General features: G+C 43.6%; 1 protein-coding gene across 2 annotated transcripts; it reads left to right on the top strand.

The window, feature by feature from the left end:
* Positions 1-210: 210 nt before the first annotated feature.
* LOC310706348 (P2Y purinoceptor 8-like) lies at positions 211-20,187 on the top strand. 2 transcript variants are annotated; one of them, XM_083502055.1, is made up of 2 exons: positions 211-365; positions 17,685-20,187. In XM_083502055.1, the coding sequence occupies exon 2, from the start codon at positions 17,752-17,754 to the stop codon at positions 18,829-18,831; it is 1,080 nt and encodes a 359-aa protein (XP_083358181.1). In that variant the 5' UTR covers positions 211-365; positions 17,685-17,751; the 3' UTR covers positions 18,832-20,187. The 2 variants fall into 2 exon arrangements, with proteins under 2 accessions (XP_083358181.1, XP_083358180.1); XM_083502054.1 differs by lacking the exon at positions 211-365 and adding an exon at positions 12,277-12,420.
* Positions 20,188-22,156: the final 1,969 nt, after the last annotated feature.

The following is a 22,156-nucleotide window of genomic DNA, read 5'->3' as shown; positions in this document are numbered from 1 at the left end:
AGCTGTTAGATCAGATAAACAGACGCATGCAAAGGAAACACCCATCTGAAGATTAATTTGCCCAACATCTTCCTGCTTCATAATTTGAAATGGTACCAAACATTCCAATCCACTTTAATAAAAGAAAGTTTGACATTTATGGATGAGAAGGAGAGGTCCTGACTGATAACTAGCTAAACGGACTGGGGTCTCATGTGTTATCTGTGATCAGCACACAAGTGAGGAAACAGTTAACCGTTGCAAAATATATATGTATGTATGGTCATTTCCTGAGCTGCGGGGTGCTGCCAAAACAACATCTTCTCACTTACTTCCCATCCCATCACATGTGGCTCTTGCATGCTATGAACTACACACCAAAGCAGGTAAGTACTACTTTGTCATCTAAAACCTACATTCTATGAGATACGTGTGATTTCTCATGTCCCTTGTTTGATCCTAAGTTTTCTTGCAGTGAATTATGTCATGTCTACCGATAAGACCATCACTGATGGCTTAACCAATTGCACATTGCTATCAAAGCAACTTGCGTAACAGCTCGCAATCAACAACTAACTCAAGGAAAGGAACTGTGTTATTAAACAGCCACAAGTATTATTAATATTAAATTAGGAACTGCTTTTAAAATTAAATTAGTTGTGTATAAGCTGACTATTTTAAAGCGAAGTTGTATTGCATTTAAAACACAAATGATTTAATAAACCCTTCTGTACTTGAGACAGGCAAACAAATGAAGTAATGATTTGTAGCACTTTTGAAACTGCTGTTCTAGCGGGGAAAGAGTGTGGGAGACAATCATTTCGCACAACTCCTTTAAGAATTATTAGTATGTATCTTTATCAGGAAAGCAACATTTTCAGTCTCTTAATCACCATGAAAGCAGAACTTGGTTGCTTGCAGAATTCAACCGCAATTTTTAAAATCACAGTGCATAAAAGCAAACTGTGCTTATTGTCTCTTACATAGGCTAAAACAGTTTGTCGAAAGCGACTTTTACAGACAACTCCGGTCTATCCTCTTAATTGTAAAATAATTGCCAACTGCTGACCTATGGGAAATTTCAGGTACAGGAAAGTTTTTACGGTCTTTAGTGCTCCTCTAAGTCCACTTCACCATCTGTGTACTATTTTGGAATTAGCCAATCTGCTTATCTGCCTTTAATGTTATTTTTATTATTAGTTCTTTAATCCATTCTGTACGTAGTGGTTGGAGGGAGACCTGGCACCCCACACTCAGGCATGAAGCTCACTGGTCGATTTGGGGCCAGTCGTTCAAGCTAACCTACCATATTGTGTTGTTATGCAGGTAAAATAGGCTCCTTTAAGTAATGATGAGATAGAAATCTGGCAAGATTAAACCCATGTACTCTTCGGCTAGCTGGATCCATGCAATAGTTTTTACTTGACTTCTCATGATATATGTATACCTTCTCTGCTATATCTGGTACATGTGCATACTGACTGGTGTTTAGGCACATCCTTGATGCACATTATATATATGCTGCACATATATGTATATCTTATAGATCAGGCTTCCTCAACCTCAGCCCTCCAGATGTTTTTGGCTTACAACTCCCATGATCCCTAGCTAGCAGGACCAGTGGTCAGGGATGATGGGAATTGTAGTCTCAAAACATCTGGAGGGTCGAGGTTGAGGAAGCCTGTTATAGGTTGTACAATGGTTTTCTTTCTTTCTTTCTTTCTTTCTTTCTTTCTTTCTTTCTTTCTTTCTTTCTCCCTCCAAACCTCCACCCTCTGGAGCTGGCCATGGTGTGTTTCTCAAACCCCTGTGGAGCAGTTTGAGGAGGCAGTTTGGGGTGGGGTGGGGCAGCTCAGAGATCAGGGGCAGCAGCTGTGACTGTCCAGAGGACTCCCAAGGAGAGGAGAGGAGAGGCTGAGGGAACACTCCACAAGGGAGGGTGGTTGAAAAGGGGTGAGGGGCTGTCAGCTCTGCATAACATAACATAACTGGGCTACTGGGCTCCACAGCTGCAGAAAGAATGTAGTTGGTCAAGGCAGCCATGGGCCCAAAAAGGATGAAAACCTCTGTATTAGTACATAGTTACCTTTGGGGTTTCACTACGAAACAAATACTTGCAGTACTTGAGTATGATGTAAATATCTTTGCCATCTCCTGCAATTTATGGACCGAAAATAGCATTTTAGCGTTGTCGCCACCCCCCACCCCCATTATAATGTTGGCTGGTATATTCTTGCAAAACACAGAAACACCAGGTGCGATGCATTTTGTGGGAAGACTGTGATTTACCATATACATAGTTTCATGAATGAAAAAAAGGAAAGTTTGGGTTCGGATAAGCAAAGTACATCTGTAGGAAACCACATACCGGTAATCAGAATAAACTTCCAGGCAGCTGAAGCTGGAGTAGTCACCCAGGGGAAAGATCATAAGTATAGTCTGAGACCATGTTTGCACCATCAGTTCACACAAGTGGATTCAAAAGAAGAGAATACTTCTTTCACCAGGAATCGTGTGACTTGACCTTCCTGTAGTGAGGATGTCCCCACCAATAAATCTCCTGCAATATTCACTGTTATATAGGTGTGAATATTGCACATTCCTTCTGTGCATGCAAGCCTACTATGGTACACACAGGAGCAATGCAGTTGTGAAGAACAACACAGGTAATATATTTGTGCTACACCATACACAGTCTGATTGCCTTATACTGCAACTAGTATCATTTTTGTTCTCTTGGTTTCTCATTTTTCCAATAGTAAATTCAGTTCTCCATAGTTCTGCAGCATATTTTTTTTCAAAAGCTCAGCATTTTAGTGTCTATTTCTCCCAATAAACACAATTTTGTATGCAGTTTTGATGAATGTATAGATTTCTGCAAGCCATTTCTCCTGATATAATGCACCGTTCTATGTAATTTTCACCAATTTCTTCATTTCTCCTGAATATATAGATTTTGGTAAATCAGGGTGGATTTTGAAGGATGGCTGTGGTTCAGTCAGGGCAAATTTGATAGATTTGACTTGAAATGTGAGAGAAAAGCAGCAGCCCTGCTGCAGCATGGTATTCTATGTGCTTCAGGAGCCATGCATGTTGATATAATCATGTGACTGTCTTTCACAATAAGTGTCAAGAGAGGGGTTTATTTGAGTGGGCAGCAAGGGTAAGAATGTTAGTTATGACTGTGCAATCTACAACAAAAGTATACTACAGGAACAGCTTTCCTGTATCATCAATGCATCCAGCAATATTTGTGTATATGAAGGGAACACTCCACTAACGAAGGCCTATATCACCCAGCAGTAAGAATGATCACCATGCTAAGGATAGCCCCACCCACTTTTTCAGAAGTATTAACTCATTTATGGGTGCAGGACAAGTGACCCAAAGCCTTTGTTCTATCCTGTCCAAGTTGTCCTTGTTGCAAAGTGCATGTGGCAAAAAAGGTGTTTTCAGACTTAACTGCCCCTTGTTGTGTTGGAAACCATCAAAAAAGCTTTGCCGTTTTGAATTGTTATCAGCTTGAAAGAAAGAAGAAAAATCAGTATACGGAAATAAACATCAAATATCAAGCATTTTTAACGTAAGAATTAAAATAAAATAGATAAAAAAGAGAAGGAAAAAGATGAAGAATCAGCAGGGGTTTTTTTTCCTATCAGCTTTAAAAACCTGTATAAAATTCTTACTCCACAATAACATCCAACTCTTCTGCTTTCCATAAACCAACCTTCCCCCCCCCCCATAGTCTTCAAACCCTGATAGCACAGGTTCTTTTTCCTTGTTGCGCAGAAAGTCCGTAAGGGGTTTCTAGTCATTAATAAATGTCAATAGTGATTTTTCTATACTTATCATCAGAAAGAAGAGCTGATGGTCCAGCACCCCTCTGCCAGCTTCTTCTTCCCACCCAGGAAAATTGAAATGATTGGTAACAACAAGGGAGGGGCTGGTTGATAGAGAAGTGGTCACTTCAGAGCTGATTCACATGTTACTTTCAGGCTCTACCCCACTCACTGAAGTTGTTCATTGGCATGAGCAAGATCTAGAAACTACCCGTTAGTTCACAGATCTCAACTGCTAGCACAGCCTTCAGCATTCAAGGGTGTTATAGATAAAAGAGATAACATTTAGAAATCCACAGGCATGGATCTGCCTTCTACGCAATCTGCAAACTGCCTGACACTCCATATTGCCAAATTGTAAGGTTTAAATGGAAATCACTTTTCCCCAAGTTTACTCTTTATGGAAACACTAATGAATTTGAAAAGCTTATTTGGTTCAAGTTAAAGCAGGCTTCCTCAACCTCGGCCCTCCAGATGTTTTGAGACTACAAAGCATCTGGAGCCAGTGTGGTGTAGTGGTTAAGAGCGGTTGTCTCGTAATCTGGTGAACCGGGTTCGCGTCCCTGCTCCTCCACATGCAGCTGCTGGGTGACCTTGGGCTCGTCACACTTCTCTGAAGTCTCTCAGCCTCACTCACCTCACAGAGTGTTTGTTGTGGGGGAGGAAGGGAAAGGAGAATGTTAGCCGCTTTGAGACTCCTTTGGGTAGTAATAAAGTGGGATATCAAATCCAAACTACTACTCCTCCTCCTACTCCTCCTCCTCTTCTTCTTCTTCTTCTATTCCCATCATCCCTGACCATTGGTCCTGCTAGCTAGGGATCATGGGAGTTGTAGGCCAAAAACACCTGGAGGGCCGAGGTTGAGGAAACCTGAGTTAAAGGCTTGGTCTTGCATGGGTGGGGAACCCTTTTCAGCCCTTACAGACAACCTTCTAGGGACTGCCTACTGGTAAAAGGTGGGACTAGAGGCAGAAGCAGTGGAGGCCACAGCTATAGATGTGTTTCTAATCTTTGTACAGTAGGCTGCATTCCGCCCATGCCAAAATCAGAGGTATCCCACCCAAACCATGCATCTCTCCATCTTCCAACCAGGCAAGCAAGAGGCATTATGACAGTTCAATGACACAAGCAAAGGCACCTGAGGAAGGTGGGGAGCATAGACAGTGAGAAGAGTAGTCTGCAGAGTTCTGAGGGGACAGAGTTCTGAGGGTCGCTTTTGAACACTTGGAGTTAACTGCCCCAATCCAAGACCAGGCTCGGAATTTCCACTTGAGATAAAAAGGCTAAATAGTTATCTACCCATTCTGCACTTAATTACAGCCTTGATTTATCCTTCTGAGGCAGCTGATTTATCGCTCTGGGGGCAGTTATCCAGAGTTTTGGAGCACGTTGCCAGCTGTGCATGCTGACGATACACAGCTCTACTTCTCCTTTACATCCGCATGTGTGGCAGTGGATGTTCTGAACCATTGTATTGCCTCAGTCATGGACTGGGTGAGAGCCAATAAACCGAAGCTCAATCCAGATAAGCCCCATTCAACAATATTGCATATGCCCAGAGCCGGATTTTGATTTGATGAGGCCCTAAGCTTCTGAAGGTAATTGGGCCCTTTATATGTCCAGCTGTCCTTTGTCAACAACAAATTGTCGCTGTTTTGTGTGTGTTGAATATATGCTATATGGTAATTTATGGAGCTAATAAATCCATAATAGGTATCTAAAGCCATTTGCACAGGTTGCCATGCAACCAGTCCATGCAGAATGTAGGCACCCTATATATAGAAATGAGCAAATATTTCAAGGAGCAGGCTAGCAGGCGGGGCCCATTACTTACATCATAGGAGCCTACACAACACAAAACACTGTTGCTGTATGTAGGTTTTATTTTATTTGTTTTTTACCTTATATTTTAGAAATATACATACAGGGTTTTTTCCTGTTAAATTTTTTGGGGGGCCCCAAGAGAGTGGGGCTCTAAGCTATAGCTTATTTAGCTTACACATAAATCCGGCACTGCATATGCCTCTGAGTTTACGTGCATCAAGTAACAGCCAACTAATTAATACTCAGAGCAGACCCACTGAAATATATGTACTTAAATCCACTAATTTCAACGGGTCTACTCTGAGTATAAGAGAGTCTCTCTCTTTAGTTTACAGCCATATTTATTTAGCATATCCGTTTGTTAGCAAAACAGGGTTTAAAGGTTACTTTCAAATTTCCACTCCAGTTTGTATACAGGTTTTAGCCATGCACCCTCCAATTTGCGCTGCACTTTGATACAAATCATTGCAACCACTTCCTCATTGCTCATGGCTTCTGTTTCACAGCTTTACAACACACCCCAGCATTCAAGAGCGAGCAGCGCCCGCGCAGCTGCCACACTGTTTTCAAACCACTCTGCGAGGTGACGGCTCCCACGTGGCAAGTTGTTTGTGTGCAGAGCTGCCATCAGCAGATCAGGCAATCCTCTGCATGATGGCTCTGGGCCTCAAAGGTGAGGTCTTACAGTGCCGCGGAGGAAATCAGCCATTGTCCACTGCACAAAGGCAAATGCCGCAGGCTGCAAAGATGGCCGTTCTGTGGCAGCTGCTATATATGCATCAGAATTGAAGGTTTTTATTTTTAGAACACTAGATTCCAGATCATCGCTATTTTGGGGTGGGATCCAGAAACGTGCCGGTACATTCTAGTTCCGCAATTAAAGTTGATTTGGTCTCTTGCTCCTCACACCGTGACCTTTTTGCAGTTAAGAAAGTGACAGGAAAATGCACTGGCTATGCTTGATGAAATATCATATAGCCTCCTTGCAAACCAATCAGAATGAATGTCTGTGGTATTTAACCCCTCCCCACAAACGCTTGTCTAAAAAAAAATAATCAGGATAATTGCTCATAAACAGTAAGTCTGAAAGTGACCTTATCTTGCTTCTCTGATGGCAATCAAAGGAGAGGCTATTTTTCTTTTTGAGGTTGTGTACATACAACACATTTAAAGCACATGGCTTCTCCTGGGAACTGTAGTTTGTTAAGGGAGCTGGGAATTGTAGCTCTCTTAGGGGTTAACTACAGTCCAGGATTTTTTGGGGGGGAGGACTGCTTTCAAATGTAGGTGACAATTAAGCATGATCTCTCTGTGTGTTTGTCTATTGTATATTTTTCGGGCAATTAGGAAGTGGAGTGTTGAAATTTCTCAATAATAATGTTGCCAGAAAGATGGTTGTTGGCTCACTCATTCCCGCTAGCATTCTTTCTTTTGCAATATACCGTATTTTTCGCTCTATAACACGCACCCGACCATAACACGCACGTAGTTTTTAGAGGAGGAAAATCCGTAGGCATGCCACCTGTAGGCATTCCCTCCATAACACGCACAGACATTTCCCCTTACTTTTTAGGAGGAAAAAAGTGAGTGTTATGGTGCAAAAAATACGGTAGCTATATACGTAGTCATCTTGGCTAACCAGGAGTAATTGCTGCCCCTGGATGAAAACTTTCAGTAATGCAGGGGCTGTTTACCTTCAAACACATTTTGTTCAGAGCCTTGATTCAAGGAAGGAAGGAAGGAAGGAAAGAAGGGTTGAGGTTGATTTTGAACAGAGAAATGGTTGAGGGAAGAAGCTATTTATCTGCTTCATTTTACTTACAGTGAGTGGCCCACGAAGAAGTATGTGAAGCCCCTACTCCACTATCCCTCAGCTGGGCACAGTGGAATGCTTCTCGCCATTACCAGGAAAGGGAGGCCCTCCTGCACATCATAGAGTTAGGTAGAATCTACACACATATATAAAAACACTGTGAAAATGCTTTAAAAAAACCATTTTGAAAAATGCATTGAATTTTGCATAGCTCATTGTCCCATCCAGTGTCGCATTTGCATATTCAACTTTACAACACATTTAAAATGTTTTATTTGCAGTTGTGTAGATGAGTCCATATTCCGTGGCCTGCCTCACTGCAAGGCTTTAGAGTGCAGGCTCTTTCACAAGGGGCACAAGCTCTTTGTATACATAGGGATCGGGCTGGAAAAGTCCTTAGTCTGTTTGATTTATTGCCACTGAAATTCCAGATCCATCAGGCTAGAATCTAATTTGGCCTGTTTTCCAGCCAGTCCTCCAAGCATCCCACCTTCCTTTTCCCCAGCATTACATTCATTCATCTGTTCATCTGTTCTGGGCAGCTTCCAACATATATAAAAACATAATAAAACATTTTTAAAAACCTTCCCTATACAGGGCTACTTTCAGTTGACATATTGGCTGGTTAACTCCATGCCCTCCAACATTTCTTTGATGAAAATAGACGTACAGTGGTACCCCGCAAGACGAATGCCTCGCAAGACGGAAAACCCGCAAGACAAAAGGGTTTTCTGTTTTGGAGGTGCTTCGCAAGACGAATTTCCCTATGGGCTTGCATCGCAAGACGAAAGCCCATAGGGAAATGCTGGCGGTCGGGAGCAAAGACTTTCGCCCACAGCCGGCCTTCAGAAGAGGACCTCTTCTGAAGGCCGGCGGGGAGCAAAAGTCTTTGCTCCCCCCCGCCTGCCCCGGGCGATCTTAAAATGCTGGGGGTCGGGAGCGAAGCGTTTGCTGCTGACCCCCAGCATTTTAAAATCTCCCCGTGTCCCGGGGAGATTTTAAAATGCTGGGGGTCTGCAGCGAAGCGTTCACTGCCGACCCCCAGCATTTTAAAATCTCCCCGGGACAGCAGAGCAGTCTCTGCTGTCCCGGGGAGATTTTAAAATGCTGGGGGTCGGGAGCGAAGCGTTCGCTGCCGACCCCCAGCATTTTAAAATCTCCCCGGGACAGCGGAGGCTTCGCTCCCGCCCGCCAGCATTTTAAAATCGCCCCGGGACAGCAGGGGCTTTTAAAATGCTGGCGGTCGGCAGCAAAGCCCTCCTGTCCCCGGTGCTTGCGGGGCGGGAGGTGGGAAGAAGGGCTTTTCTTCCCAGCGCCAGCCTTCAGAACAGCCTTCTGAAGGCTGGGGGTGGGAAGAAAAGCCCTTGTTCCCCCCCCCCCCAGCCTTCAGAAGAGGTCGGGGGACAGACTGTCCCCGGACCTGGTCTGAAGGCGGTTTCCCTAGGAACGCATTAATTGATTTTCAATGCATTCCTATGGGAAACCGTGCATCGCAAGACGAAAAACTCGCAAGAAGAAAAAACTTGCGGAACTAATTAATTTCATCTTGCGAGGCACCACTGTACTAAGGAAAAGCGGGACATTTAGGGATCAAATCAGAAACCGGGACAGCTTCTGTAAATCTGGAACTGTCCCTGGAAAACAGGGGCACTTGGAGGGTCTGAACTAACCCCCCCCCCATTTTTTTTGTATATGGATCAATGTATATACAAGAAGCGAAAGGGACATGGAAAACCAGATCACGGTATTACAGAGAGTAAATTCTAGGAAAAAGCACTGGAGCAAACACAGTTCTTATTTCTGTCTCCTCAAAGTATGTGCTTATGGACACGTTCTGAAGAAAACACAAGCGAAACATGATTATGGTTTCCTCCAAGTGATGGGTCTAATCCTGATCTAATCCTTTTCATTTCTCTAGTGTTAGCATAGTGATTCTGCTATACTGTTGCCCTGTCTCATTGCCTGTATAATATAATACTCCCTTAAATGGAGCTACACTAAGTCCAGCCTAAGTACCTCTAGCCTTTTCACCCGCAGGAAGTCTCAAAGCCTTTAGGGTGGTGATGCCAATTCTGACAAAGGGTTAAAATGCAAAATGCATTCAAAAAGCATTTCCACGCCCTGCATTTGGCAGTATTTTACTTTCTATGTGGTAACACCAAGCCTGACCACAATGTCCCGTTTTCAACAAATGACTTTTGCTAAAGGAAAAGTCTGCCACTTTTCAGTAGACAGCGTAGGTTATATGGTTTTCCTCTCCGCTCCACCCTGCCAACCCCTTTACAATGGAAATAGTTTGCTTGTAAATATATACCGTACTTTTCCACACACACACACACACCATGTATAAGACCTCCCCTATTTTGGGGAACTCACTTTTAAGAAAATGAGGGGAGATGGCCCCAAGTTTTTGAGCCTCTCCCCCCACGCAGCTGCGGGCAGGAAACACTCCCTAGATCATTTCCTGCGCGCAGGAAGGGAGTGTTTCCCTCACGCAGCGGCATCGGGGGAAGCTGCGCACCGCCAGCCAGCGCCCCCAGATCGCTCCCTGCTTGCTGCGGCATCGGGAGAAGCTGTGTGCCAGTAGCCAGTGCCCCCAGATCGCTCCCTGTGCACAGCAGCAGCTCCCCCCCCCCCATGCCACTATCCGTGTATTGGACGACCCCAGTTTTTTGACATGATTTTTGTGTCAAAAAACCTCGTCCAAAACACGGAAAAATACGGTAAAGCCAGATCGAATAAAGACACCAGAACGCAAGTGCATGCATTCGGTCGCCGAGTAAAAAACAATCCTAGGCCACATTCATACCAACATTTAAAGACCTGCAGTGCCACTTTAAACAGCCATGGCTTCCCCCAAAGCATTCTAGGAACTTTGTAGAGTTGGAAGGGACCACGAGGGTTATCTAGTCCAACCCCCTGTAATGCAGGAATCTTTTGCCCAACGCGGGCTCGAACCAACGACCCTGAGATTAAGAGTTTCCTGCTCTACTGACTGAGCTATCTCATAGTTTGTTAAAGGTGCTGAGAGTTGTGAGCAGGCTTGTTTTTCCCCTCCCATAGCTATAATTCTCAGAGTGGTTTAGCAATCAATCTCTCTTCACAGGGAACTCTGAGAAATGTAGCTCTGGGATAGGAACAGCCCCCCCCCCAAGAATTCTCAGCAATAGTCAGGGGTTATGGAATTGAATCAACAACCTAGGGGAGCCACCACAGTGGCCAGCCCTATTTTATGGAGTTTTCAGCCTGAACCCTTCGTGAAGCTGTCCAGGATGCCACTGAATTCTGAAAGCCTTGCCTCATCTCAATCTCAGTCTATAATTTTTGCATTGGGTCAGAACTAGGGATGGGCGAGAAACTTGGTTTAGTTTGAATTTCAATATGAACCTAACTAATGATGCACTTCCCAAAACGATATGTGAACCGAAACACAGCTATCGTTTGAAATTCACACTTCTCCAAACTTTGCGATGCAGTTCGCCAATCAAATAACGTGCACAGAAATACATATATCTGTGTGAACAATATATAAAGCACATTATATTAGAGAAGTTTCTTGCAAAACAATGTGCATAATGTGAGATGTTTGCACTAAAACGCCAACAAATTTTCACATTAACTAGTTAAAATAAATAAATAAATTGCAAGCCGGTGCAGGAATGCGCGAAACTGAAATTAAGATTGGCAGAGTGAGAAACTCAGATTGACATATTCATATATCCTTAGTCAGAATCCTAGAACAGAGCAACTTCATTCGCACCAATCTGAGTGCACCTTGTCCTCAGTAGCTTTTAGCAGCTGATTCGGTGTTCCCAGAAGTGTGTTGTTTGCCAGAAGCGTTATTTGCATAGTTATTTGAGGTTCTGCAGTGAAATGGCTTCTGAACTTTCTTGATGACAATTTGGTGCAACGACCAGGTTATTTTAGTCCTGAACAGCATGTGCATGCTGTCTCTTTGGCACCTGTTGCTTTTGCATCCTTTCGTGTACCACATTCAGAAACAGCCAGGCTCATGCAAATCTTCTTTTGCACCTTTCATCAAAAACATTTGCTGCCTGGGCCACCTTTGGGAGGATGGGCAGGAGAGAAATGCAATAAATCAATAACAATAACTAGGGGCTTCACCCCTGCTGGCTCCAGGGGTGAAGCCAGTGTGGTGTAGCGGTTAAGAGCGGTAGTCTCGTAATCTGGGGAACCGGGTTCGCGTCTCCGCTCCTCCACATGCAGCTGCTGGGTGACCTTGGGCCAGTCACACTTCTTTGAAGTCTCAGCCCTACTCACCTCACAGAGTGTTTGTTGTGGGGGAGGAAGGGAAAGGAGGTTGTTAGCCGCTTTGAGACTCCTTTGGGTAGTGATAAAGCGGGATATCAAATCCAAACTGTTCTTCTTCTCTTCTTCTCCACTCACCAACCCCCCTGCCCCCCATTAATGTCCTACAGATTCCTCTTCCCACTCTAAGCTTACAACTACTAAGCTCGCTCTTCACCTCCCAAACCCCATTTCTGAAGCTGCTTCTCCCTCTTATTCTGCATGCCCATGCCTCCCCCTCTCCTAGCATCTATTGCATCTATAGTAAGTTCTCCTTTGAGAACTTTGGTTGTTGACTTGACCTGACTCTCCCTTTCCACGGCAGCCATTTTTGTGCCCTCAATCTGTGTGAGCAAATAATAATAATAACAATCAGCGTCTCGCATGCCTGGACAGATGTTTCTCAGTTTGTTTTTAAAACTGTGCACCAGACAGTTTGCACATGATATAATCTATGAAAAAAGGAAGTCAAAAACATCAGCAGTCAAAAACACTCCCTTTATCTTGTGATGCACATGACCCTGTAGAAATATTTCCTGTCGCGCTAGCCTAAATGTTTCATTACGTGTACTGCCATGTGCTAGTGAGATGCCCACCAAATGGTGGGAATGTGGATGGAAATGAGGCCAGCGTGATGGACTGCAGCTGAATATGTGGGTGAGTGCACAAGCCCAGATCCCCCCCTAAAAAATTGTTTTGCATCCTCTTTCTTTCCTTTGACCCATTTACTTCCTGTAAATCCCCTTGGGATTCTTGCCTCTGTCTGCGGCTTGATATGCACCCTTATTTCAGCTGCCTTCTTCCCTTTCCCCTTTCAGTACTATTCAACTAAAGAGAACATATCCTTGTTCTTCAAAAGCCCTGCATTGTCGTCCAATTATTTCTCAGGTAATAGATGTTCACATCTTTATGCCTGCACTCATTCTTGGCCCTTTGTGGTGTAATGGTTAAGAACGGTGGACTCGAAATCTGGTGAACCAGGTATGATTCCCCTTTCCTCCATATGCAGCTGCTGGGTGACCTTGGGCCAGTCACACTTCTCTGAAGTCTCTCAGCCTCACTCACCTCACAGAGTGTTTGTTGTGGGGGAGGAAGGGAAAGGAGAATGTTAGCTGCTTTGAGACTCCTTCGGGTAGTGATAAAGAGGGATATCAAATCCAAACTCTTCTTCTTCTTCTTTGCTTCCAGGTCTATTAAGGATGACAGCTTTTGCACCTGTCCTTAGTGGGCAGTTAATTGCTAAACTTGCAAATAAGATTGAGGTGACAGTGGTGATTGGTGGACTGGTTGCTGTTGTAAAAAGGGCATAGCTATTTCTCTTAAGCAATCTGCATGGCGGATGCATGTGTGAAATTAATATTGTGAAACGCATCCGTCTATGTGTGTGAGGACCATCTTGAGAAGGACAATTATTTCAGCTGCAGTTCTCCTCCCTCACATCCTTTCCCTTTCTTGCCTGATTGCTACTTCACTCATTCATCTGTTGGATCCAGCAATGGATTACACAAAAGGAAAGGTCTCTGGCCACCAGTTCTGGTCTTCAGAATTCAACTTCAGTCGGGGAATGTGATAGATATAGCTTACTCTTGGGTAAGGGGTGGCCTATGACTGCTGCTTCTTTTTCTGACAGTCACAGGCTACTTCCAAGGTCTTGGACTTAGATGCCTTGCTTCAAAATCCAAAGCACTATTATTTTAAAAAGCGAAACACTGTTCTATCTAAAGATTCCTGCATTGCAGGGGTTTGGACTAGATAACCCTCGTGGTCTCTTCCAACGCTACAATTCTGAGATTCTGTCTTGTATATACACAAAGCCTTCTATGTGGATGTTTTCTTTTGCCCTGTTTTTCTCTGAGAGACACATTATGGTTTCTCATAAATAAAATGAATTAATCATGCAAATAACAGAACAAAATGTTTCCCCTGTAAATGAATGTTTTGAATCTCTTCACATGTGTCAAAGTACTTCTAACAGTGAAACCAACAAGCCAACATCTCGTTGTCAACTACATTTGAAACATTAACATATTTCGGTGAAAAAGTACTTCGGCCATTAGAAAATCTCGTGCTGGCACAGACCTTTTTAAATGTGCAAGCAATTTCATAAGTAAATCCACAACTGTTCTAGGACTCATCTATATAGCTGCAAATAAAATGTTTTAAGTGTATTTTAAGTGCAATATACAATGTGATATTACATGGCGATGGTGAGCCTTATGGAAAATTCAGTGTAGTTTTAAAAACATTTTTTTAAAGAAGCATTTTCAGAATGGCTTTTATACGTGTGTAGATTCCACCCTAGACTTACCATTTTCATATTGCCAATTACTGTCTGAAAGAGCAGCGGATATACAAATCAGGTGTATTTGCAGAACGGGCAGCAGCAGGGTCATATGTTAAGGCGTGGTCCAACAGAGGAAACCACATCCGAGCTTCCTTTCACATCTCTCTCCCCACCCCCCCACCCCCACATGCAAGTGCTATACTTCATTTGTCAGCCTTGTTTCTCTCAAGCAGCACGAATAGATATGAGACAAAAGCACAAAGTATGTTATGTCTTAGAATGGCACACCAGAAATAGCTGGTGCAAGTCTCAGCACCTGGTTCAGGGCGGTGCCTATGCCTAGGACCCCACTTCTGGGCTTTGTTGTGGGGAAGGCAGCATCACATCAAAGAGGCAATAATTTCCGCAGAATGGGCCTCGTGATGTCTAAGAGGCATTGCGAGGGATGTGATTTCACAGTGAGCATCTGCAACAGAGCAAGCTGCCTCCTGTACTCTGAATAGTTGCATAGAAGAGGTGAAATCTGGAAGGTCTCACTTTTGGAGCCCATAAATCAGAGGTTGCCTATCTTTCTGGACCAGCGAGTACATTCTGAATTTTGAGAAAGTGCTGGGGGCGCTGTCACAAAATAGCTGATGTGGGTGGTGTAACACAAAACTAGAGAGGCAGCCACTCCCACCATCCATGGTAAGACGGCTATGTCCTGCTGGCCCTGACTAATAATAATAATAATAATAATTTTATTGTTTGTACCCCGCCCATCTGACTGGGTTTCCCCAGCCACTCTGGGAGGCTCCCAACAGAATATTAAAAACACGACAAAACATCAAACATTAAAAACTTCCCTTGACAGGGCTGCCTTCAGATGTCTTCTAAAAGTCAGATAGTTGTTTATTTCCTTGACATCTGATGGGAGGGTGTTCCACAGGGCGGCTGCCACTACCGAGAAGGCCCTCTGCCTGGAGGAGATCACACCATGTTTCACATAACACATACAATCACACACAGACACACACACACACACACACACACACACACACACACACACACATTGCTGTTGCCTAAAAGCAACAGAGAGCATTTCTCAGTACCAGGGAAAAACACACAAGGTGGCTAAACCACACTCCCTCTCATTTCACAGAAACCACTTAGAAGGTACCTGCACATTTTGCCACATAACTTTCTTTTTAGAAAACCTAGAGACTTACTTATTTAAAAAAAGAAACAGCCTTGAGCCCAGGGGCAGCAGTGAAATCTATATGGGCAGCAGCTTAGTGACCCCTGCCCTAAATGATAACCTACAAATGTTGGCATGTGTAGCTTGCTTATCATTTGAGGGATGCAGAAAGAGGAACCTTCCAAATCCTCCCTTCTATACAACTGTTAAAACTTATGTATGATAACAGTACGGGAAGCCTGCCCCACCCCTCTGCATTACTTTACTTTACAGTGTTTGTTTGCAGAATGAAGCAGCAAGATGAAGCAACTTTTCACCACTAGTGTAGGCTCTCCAGCCTGCCATTTGGTGTGGGAGGTTCAGGTATTTACCTGCTTCTTGCAAAAAGCTGCCTGCTATTTCAAGCAGCGAGCATTTCCAGCAAAGAAGCATCCCTTGACCTGTTCCAAGCAGCAAGCTGGTGCACCTCCTCTTGAGTAGGTCTTGGAGGGGGTGCACTGAATTAGTTGTCTCCTTTCTAAGCCCAAAAGCCAATATATTTAATTTCAGTACGATGATGGCATAGTATCTCAGTAAATATCAACAGTGTGCTCACACCCTGAGTCCAGCATGACAGTTCTGGTCACTCCATTAGCTATATAATATTTAATATTTAGCATTTAATCTTTTCTAATAAGATGCGCTTGTGCATGACTCAAGTTGTAGCACAATGATATGATGCTTTTCATCAAAAGATCCGCACTGTGGTTTGAAGATTTCATTACTTAATCGGTACTGGGAGGTTATTTTTTGGTCAGTTTGATTCACTTTGCATTTGTCAACGCACAGATGTCACGTGAAGTCAGATATATGGGGTGGAAATCTCTGCCTTTTACATCTTTGGCTTAATCTCTGAGGTTGACCTTTCTGTTTTGGCAATAAATGGTGTATGGTTATAATCGCTGCCATCTTCAGTATTGGTTACGTGAAGAAAGGAAGCAATCTGTCACTTGACCAATGCAAAGAAACCACAACAAAGTCTGCTTAACTGATGGACCCTTTCCAGTCCTGTCATTCTGTGGTGGTGGTGGTAGGGACAATAATATAGTAAATTGCCGGGAACCCAACAAGTCTTTCATTATGGCCAGATCAGCCCCGAATTCTTTACAAATGTTGGTGAAAATGTACCTTTGTCAACCTGGTTGGTTCTAGTTCCACTGAAACTGGACTGGTTTAACAGAGAAACATTAAGGATTTGGGGCTACGTATGCCAAAACGTCTGAGCTTCCTAAATGGTGAAACTTCTCAGTTTCCTAAATTGGATGTTTTATTCAAAACATAGGTTATAAACAATGATCTAGTAACTTTTAAAAATGTCTACTCTACCCACAATAAATCCTCACCCCAAACTGAGCCATCTAGGTATGAGGGTACAAGAGGGGGGTGGTTCTGGTCTGACACAACCTTTAAACATGCTCATAGATTTGGGACCTGTGCATTTGAGAAACTCTCTCAACTGCCCCTATATTGCTCTTGCTTCAGCAGTGTAGCAGCTCAGAATGAGAGGAATGGAGCCTTCCGATCCAGACAGACCCACCCATCCTCCCCCAGGGCTGCACAAGTAGATGGAACAGGCAGCCACCCAAGTGCCTGCTTAGCTGCACATGAGCTGTTTGGAAGGAAGAGGCAGCCCATGGAAGTATCTGAGAGTTGGCTAGGGACCCAGGCAACTAGTGTGGAGATTTCTAGTCCTGGGGATGCCGAGATTTGATGGCTCCTCAGCAGTGCAAAGCTCTGCTGGGAGGCCCCACACTCCTTGCTCCTCATCTGCAGAATGAAACCTCAGGTTTTGAGGTCTGGGCATGGCTGAGCCATGGCATTCTGCCATCATTTGAGGGGATGTGGGCAGTACCTGGGGAGAGCGCCTTCTCACCTTCTCATCAAAATTCTCTCATCAAAAGGAGAATTCTTAATTAAGTCTTAAATAATTAAGTGAAAGCTTTCAATCTCCTGATTGAAATACACACACAGAGTCCTACCTCCCCCGAAACATCTTTCCCATTCATTGCAATGGACAGGCCAGCTCATGGCATCCAACTCTTTGAGTATACACTGATCAGCCCCTCAGTGCTACCTAATTGATGTATTATTAAGCATAAAATAATTATAATAAAAGCAGTTATTTTTATATCATCCAATATTGCATTTTAGCACTGCTTGTGTTTGTATTATGTTCATAGCAGGAACAACTTGCGTTTGCATTTTACTTATGACAGCAACATCAGCTATAAGAATCATGTAAGTATTTTTTACTCAACAATCTGAAGATATCACAGTATTGCATAAGAGTAAGATATAAGGGCAACTTGGTGGTGGTGGTGATTTTATATAGCTGGAAATGGATTTAGCCATAAAGGAAGCTGGAAAATTAATGTGAATTGTTGCTACATGTTGTTTTCACTTATCTCTTCTCCACCCTAGGTTGCAGACCTCAGTCACATGACAGAATTCTGCAGAGCCTCAAGCGCCAACAAGCCCATCATACGAAATGTATTTAAATAGTACCAATTCAACTCTGGACAGTGCAACTATTAACATGCTCCAGAACCAAGTCATCATGGTTGCCTTGCCAGTTGTGTACTCCCTGACAGCAATCATCAGCATCCCTGGAAACGTTTTCTCCCTCTGGATACTCTTCTGCCACATCAAGCCCAGAACCACCTCGGTCATCTTCATGATTAATCTTAGCATCACCGATCTTGCGCTGGCTTCCTGTTTCCCCTTCCAAATTAAATATCACTATGGCGGGAACAACTGGACTTTTGGCAGGCGCACGTGCAGTTTCGTCACAGTGATGTTTTACGCAAACATGTATTGCTCCATAATCACTATGACCTGCATCAGTTTGGAGCGATACTTGGGAGTGGTAAAACCAATGACGTCCCAGAAATGGAGACGAAAGAGATACGCCATTGCCTGCTGCCTTGGAATGTGGTTTCTTGTTCTGTTAGCCCTATGGCCATTAGAAGCGGAAGACCTGACTTTTGAAGTGAAAGAACTGAACATTACCACATGCTTCGATGTGCTTAAGTGGAAAATGCTTCCTAGTATGGGGGCATGGGCAGCTTTTCTTTTACTGCCCTTCTTCTTCTTCTTCTTGCTCCCATTTATAGTGACCATAATCTGTTACTTTAGCATTATTCGGAAGCTGATCCAGGCCTCTAAGAAATATGGCAATGGGCAGAAGAACCGATCTATCTACTTGGCCACCATAGTCGTCTTGGTGTTCATCATTTGTTTTGCTCCCAACAACTTTGTCCTGCTGGTGCACATCATCAGCCGCCTCCGTAAACAGGAAGGCTACTACTACATTTACAAACTCACCTTGTGCCTCAGCTGCCTCAACAACTGCATCGATCCATTCATTTACTACTTTGCATCCAAGGAGTTCTATCAGACATTCATGCAGGTGATCGGCAAGAAGGTACCTCTGATGGAAAGCTGGGAAAGTAGAAGGGAAAGCATGTTCTCTGCCAGGACGACGTCGGCAAGATCGATGTCAAGCGGACACGCGGAAGGGGTGGCGGAACAAAGACCATGTTTGCAAAGAAGTGAAAGTGTGTTTTGACACCGGGGTTCAAATGGGAAGCGGGTGCCATCTTTGCTCCGTAAAATGAAACCATAGCACTGGTGTCATTGAATGAAGCCACTGCTGGTGTCATTGGAAGGTATAGATATCAAGGAACACCAAAGGCAGAACTACATGTTACTGGAGAGACATGGTGCTGCTCCCCTCAAATGGCATTATTTTTATTATTTATTAAATATCCACCCAAATATTATGTTCTCCCCAAACCTTCCTTAAAAGGCAGTAAGCTAATCATGTGAAGAAATGTCATCGTGCCATGCATTTCAGTGCCTGCTTCAACATCACCCAGTGATATGGGGCCAGGGTGGAAAAACTATGATATGGTGGCATTACATCAAGGGATAAGTAATATGAATTATGAGGGACTGGAGTAGAGTTTGAGACAGGGTTACGGCCTTTCATGGCAGCCCAAATGTGCTGTAATGTGGAGTTCTGCCCTAAGGAACCAATTCTAAAAAGGCATTCACTTACTTGCTGAAAATAAATGTTTAACATTCACCACTTTCACATCTCTTTTCAGCTCATGGCAGTCAAGCCATTTGCAACTCAATCCTCTCTGTTTTGACATATTGTGGCTATAGTATCTAGGAAATCTACTTTATGGAGATCTTAATATTAAGCTTGAAAGTGCCGCCAAAGGTCAGCAACACCTTCACCCACTTACTTAACTATGAAACATTCAATGGCTGCACTTTTGTATGTGTACAAATACAAGTTCCATTGTCTCTTGAATTATTCTTTTTTTAAAAATCATTTCCGGCCTTGCTTCTAAGTTTGAGTAATTGTTTTTCATTTCCAATTTTAATTTCCACTTAATGCTTTATACAATTTGATCAACAGAACTTTCAAGCTTAATATGGAGGTATCAATAAAGTATATTTCCTTGTTTCATAGACAAGTCAGTAAGTGCAAGCACTACTGACCTTTGATGGCACTGTAAACAAAAATATTAAGACACACTAGGCAGTCTTACATGAGATTTAAACTGAGATTTGAGATTTCATATTAAGTGTTTCATTGATGGAATAAGTAAAGTGTGGCTGATTCCACAGCTGCAATCTTTTCAGAAATCTTCTGGATGATAAGTGCAACAAACAGAGCTCGAAACCAGAAGTGTGAGGACCCTCCGATGTATAACTCATGGTTGTATAAAATGTGAATCTGAGCTGAGTTTAATCCTATAGCTAATTTTAGAAGTTGCTGAAGCCATTTATAAGATTCTAGTCCTAACTAAAGGTGAAAGTTTTGTAAGTTTTTCAGTTCTTTGAAAGTACAATGTTGGGATTTTCTGGGTGTGTGTTTTTCCTATTAAAATCAATATACTGTGGTAAAAAATGGTGAATGATGTCAATTTCATAAGCAGAATTGATTTAATTACATGAAGTGCTTAGAAAAAAAATAGGCTGTATTCCTTTACCCAAGCTTTGCTGGAAGTAACCTCCCATGAGCTCAATGGGACTTATTTCTGAGTAGACAAGACATTGTAGGATTGCACTTTATTATCCTGAGCCAGTTATCCAAAGAAAAAGTTTGCTTGCTTTTTAGTGTGCGCGTGTATGTGTGATAATTTCAAAAGTCCAAACTTCCACTTGTCCCATGTCTAAAAAGCATGGGTCTGAGCTGTTTTCCACTTGACCTATGCTTTCCCCCTTTCCCCCTTGCCCCACTCCTTACCCATGGCTCTTTAGCAAACAGTAATCTGTGGAAACCCCAATTGCTGTTTGCTCCAATTGAGCACTAAAGAGAAGTTTTCCCTGGGTGATAGGAAGCAGCGGGCAATGTTACTGCAGTGGACACCTTGTAGAAAAGGTAGCACAGGCATGTCTGAATGGTACTTCACAGACATGCAGACGAGCAATGCATGGGGGAAGGCTCAGTGACAAAACATGTGTTTCTCACACAGAAAATCCTGAGTTCAGTATGCAGCCTTTCTGAGTAGGACTAGGAACACCTCCATCTGAAGTCCTGGTGGTTGTTGTTGGTCATCTCTGCAGACAGAGTTAGATGGGTCAGTTGTCTGAATAGAACTCCCCTTCTTTCTCACAAAACCCACCCATGGTTACCTCCCCACCATGCCCAGCTTTCTTAATTTCAGGGTGTGGGTGTGGGTGTGTGTGGGTGTGTGTGTGTTTATATATAGACTCAGTGCACTTTCAGACTCTCACTATTTTCAGGTGGGCTTTGTTAACACACTGGGCTGAGCAATTATAGCATACCTTCCAAGCGTGACGATTTTCCAGGAACAGTCCCAGAATTACAAAAGCCACCCGGCTTCCCATTTGATCCTGGAATGTCCCTATTTCCCCTGCCACTGCTGCTGCCAAGGAGGAGGAGGAATCAGTGCGTGTCCTGAGCAGTGGCAGCAAAGGGAACATCCCATTTCTTCTCCATGGCCTTTCTATGGCTTTTGCTGCTGGCCTACTGACTTCAGCAGCTTGTAGTGATTGCTGGAGAGCAGGTGAGGAGGTGAGGTTGCTGCTGCCAAGGCCCAGCCCTGAGAGGAGGAGGAGGAGGAGGAGGAGGAGGAGGAGGAGAAGAAGAAGAAGAAGAAGAAGAAGAAGAAGAAGAAGAAGAAGAAGAAGAAGAAGAAGAAGAGGAGGAGGAGGAGGAGGAGTTTGGATTTGATATCCCACTTTATCACTACCTGAAGGAGTCTCAAAGTGGCTAACAATCTCCTTTCCCTTCCTCCCCCACAACAAACACTCTGTGAGGTGAGTGGGGCTGAGAGACTTCAGAGAAGTGTGACTGGCCCAAGGTCACCCAGCAGCTGCATGTGGAGGAGCGGAGACGCGAACCCGGTTCCCCAGATTACGAGTCCACTGCTCTTAACCACTACACCACACTGGCTCTGAGGAAGAGGCAGAGGGCAGGGCCACACTGGGTGGGAAGAAAGGGGGAGCGGAGCGAACCTCATGGAGTCTTGATTACTATATTTTTAAGGAACACTTTGTGCATCCATGTCTAATCTTGCCCCTTTCTAAAACGTATTTATCTCTCTGTGTTTGTAAATCTACCAAAGAATAAAATAAAATCAGAATTAAGGGGTTTTCTCAGGATGGCACAGGGCATGTGTGCTGAGTCCCATGTGATGGTGGCGGCAATTGCCCTTCTTCCGATAGGAAATGCTTGGGGGGAACAAAAAATGGCAGGGTTGAGGTGGGTAGTTGGAGTACAGTAAGAAATGTCCCTATCTGAAGAACGTTGAAATGTATCTTATAGTTCATTGAGAGGTCTTATGCAACAAAACCACTTCCCCCAAAGAATTTTTTTTTAATTTATTTTTTTGCAATAAGACTGTGAAGGG

Source organism: Podarcis liolepis, assembly GCF_965112155.1.
Source record: "Podarcis liolepis genome assembly, chromosome: 4".
NCBI classification, from domain to species: domain Eukaryota; kingdom Metazoa; phylum Chordata; class Lepidosauria; order Squamata; family Lacertidae; genus Podarcis; species Podarcis liolepis.
Note: the sequence above shows the minus strand (reverse complement) of the source record. Positions and strands in the feature narration are given on the sequence as shown.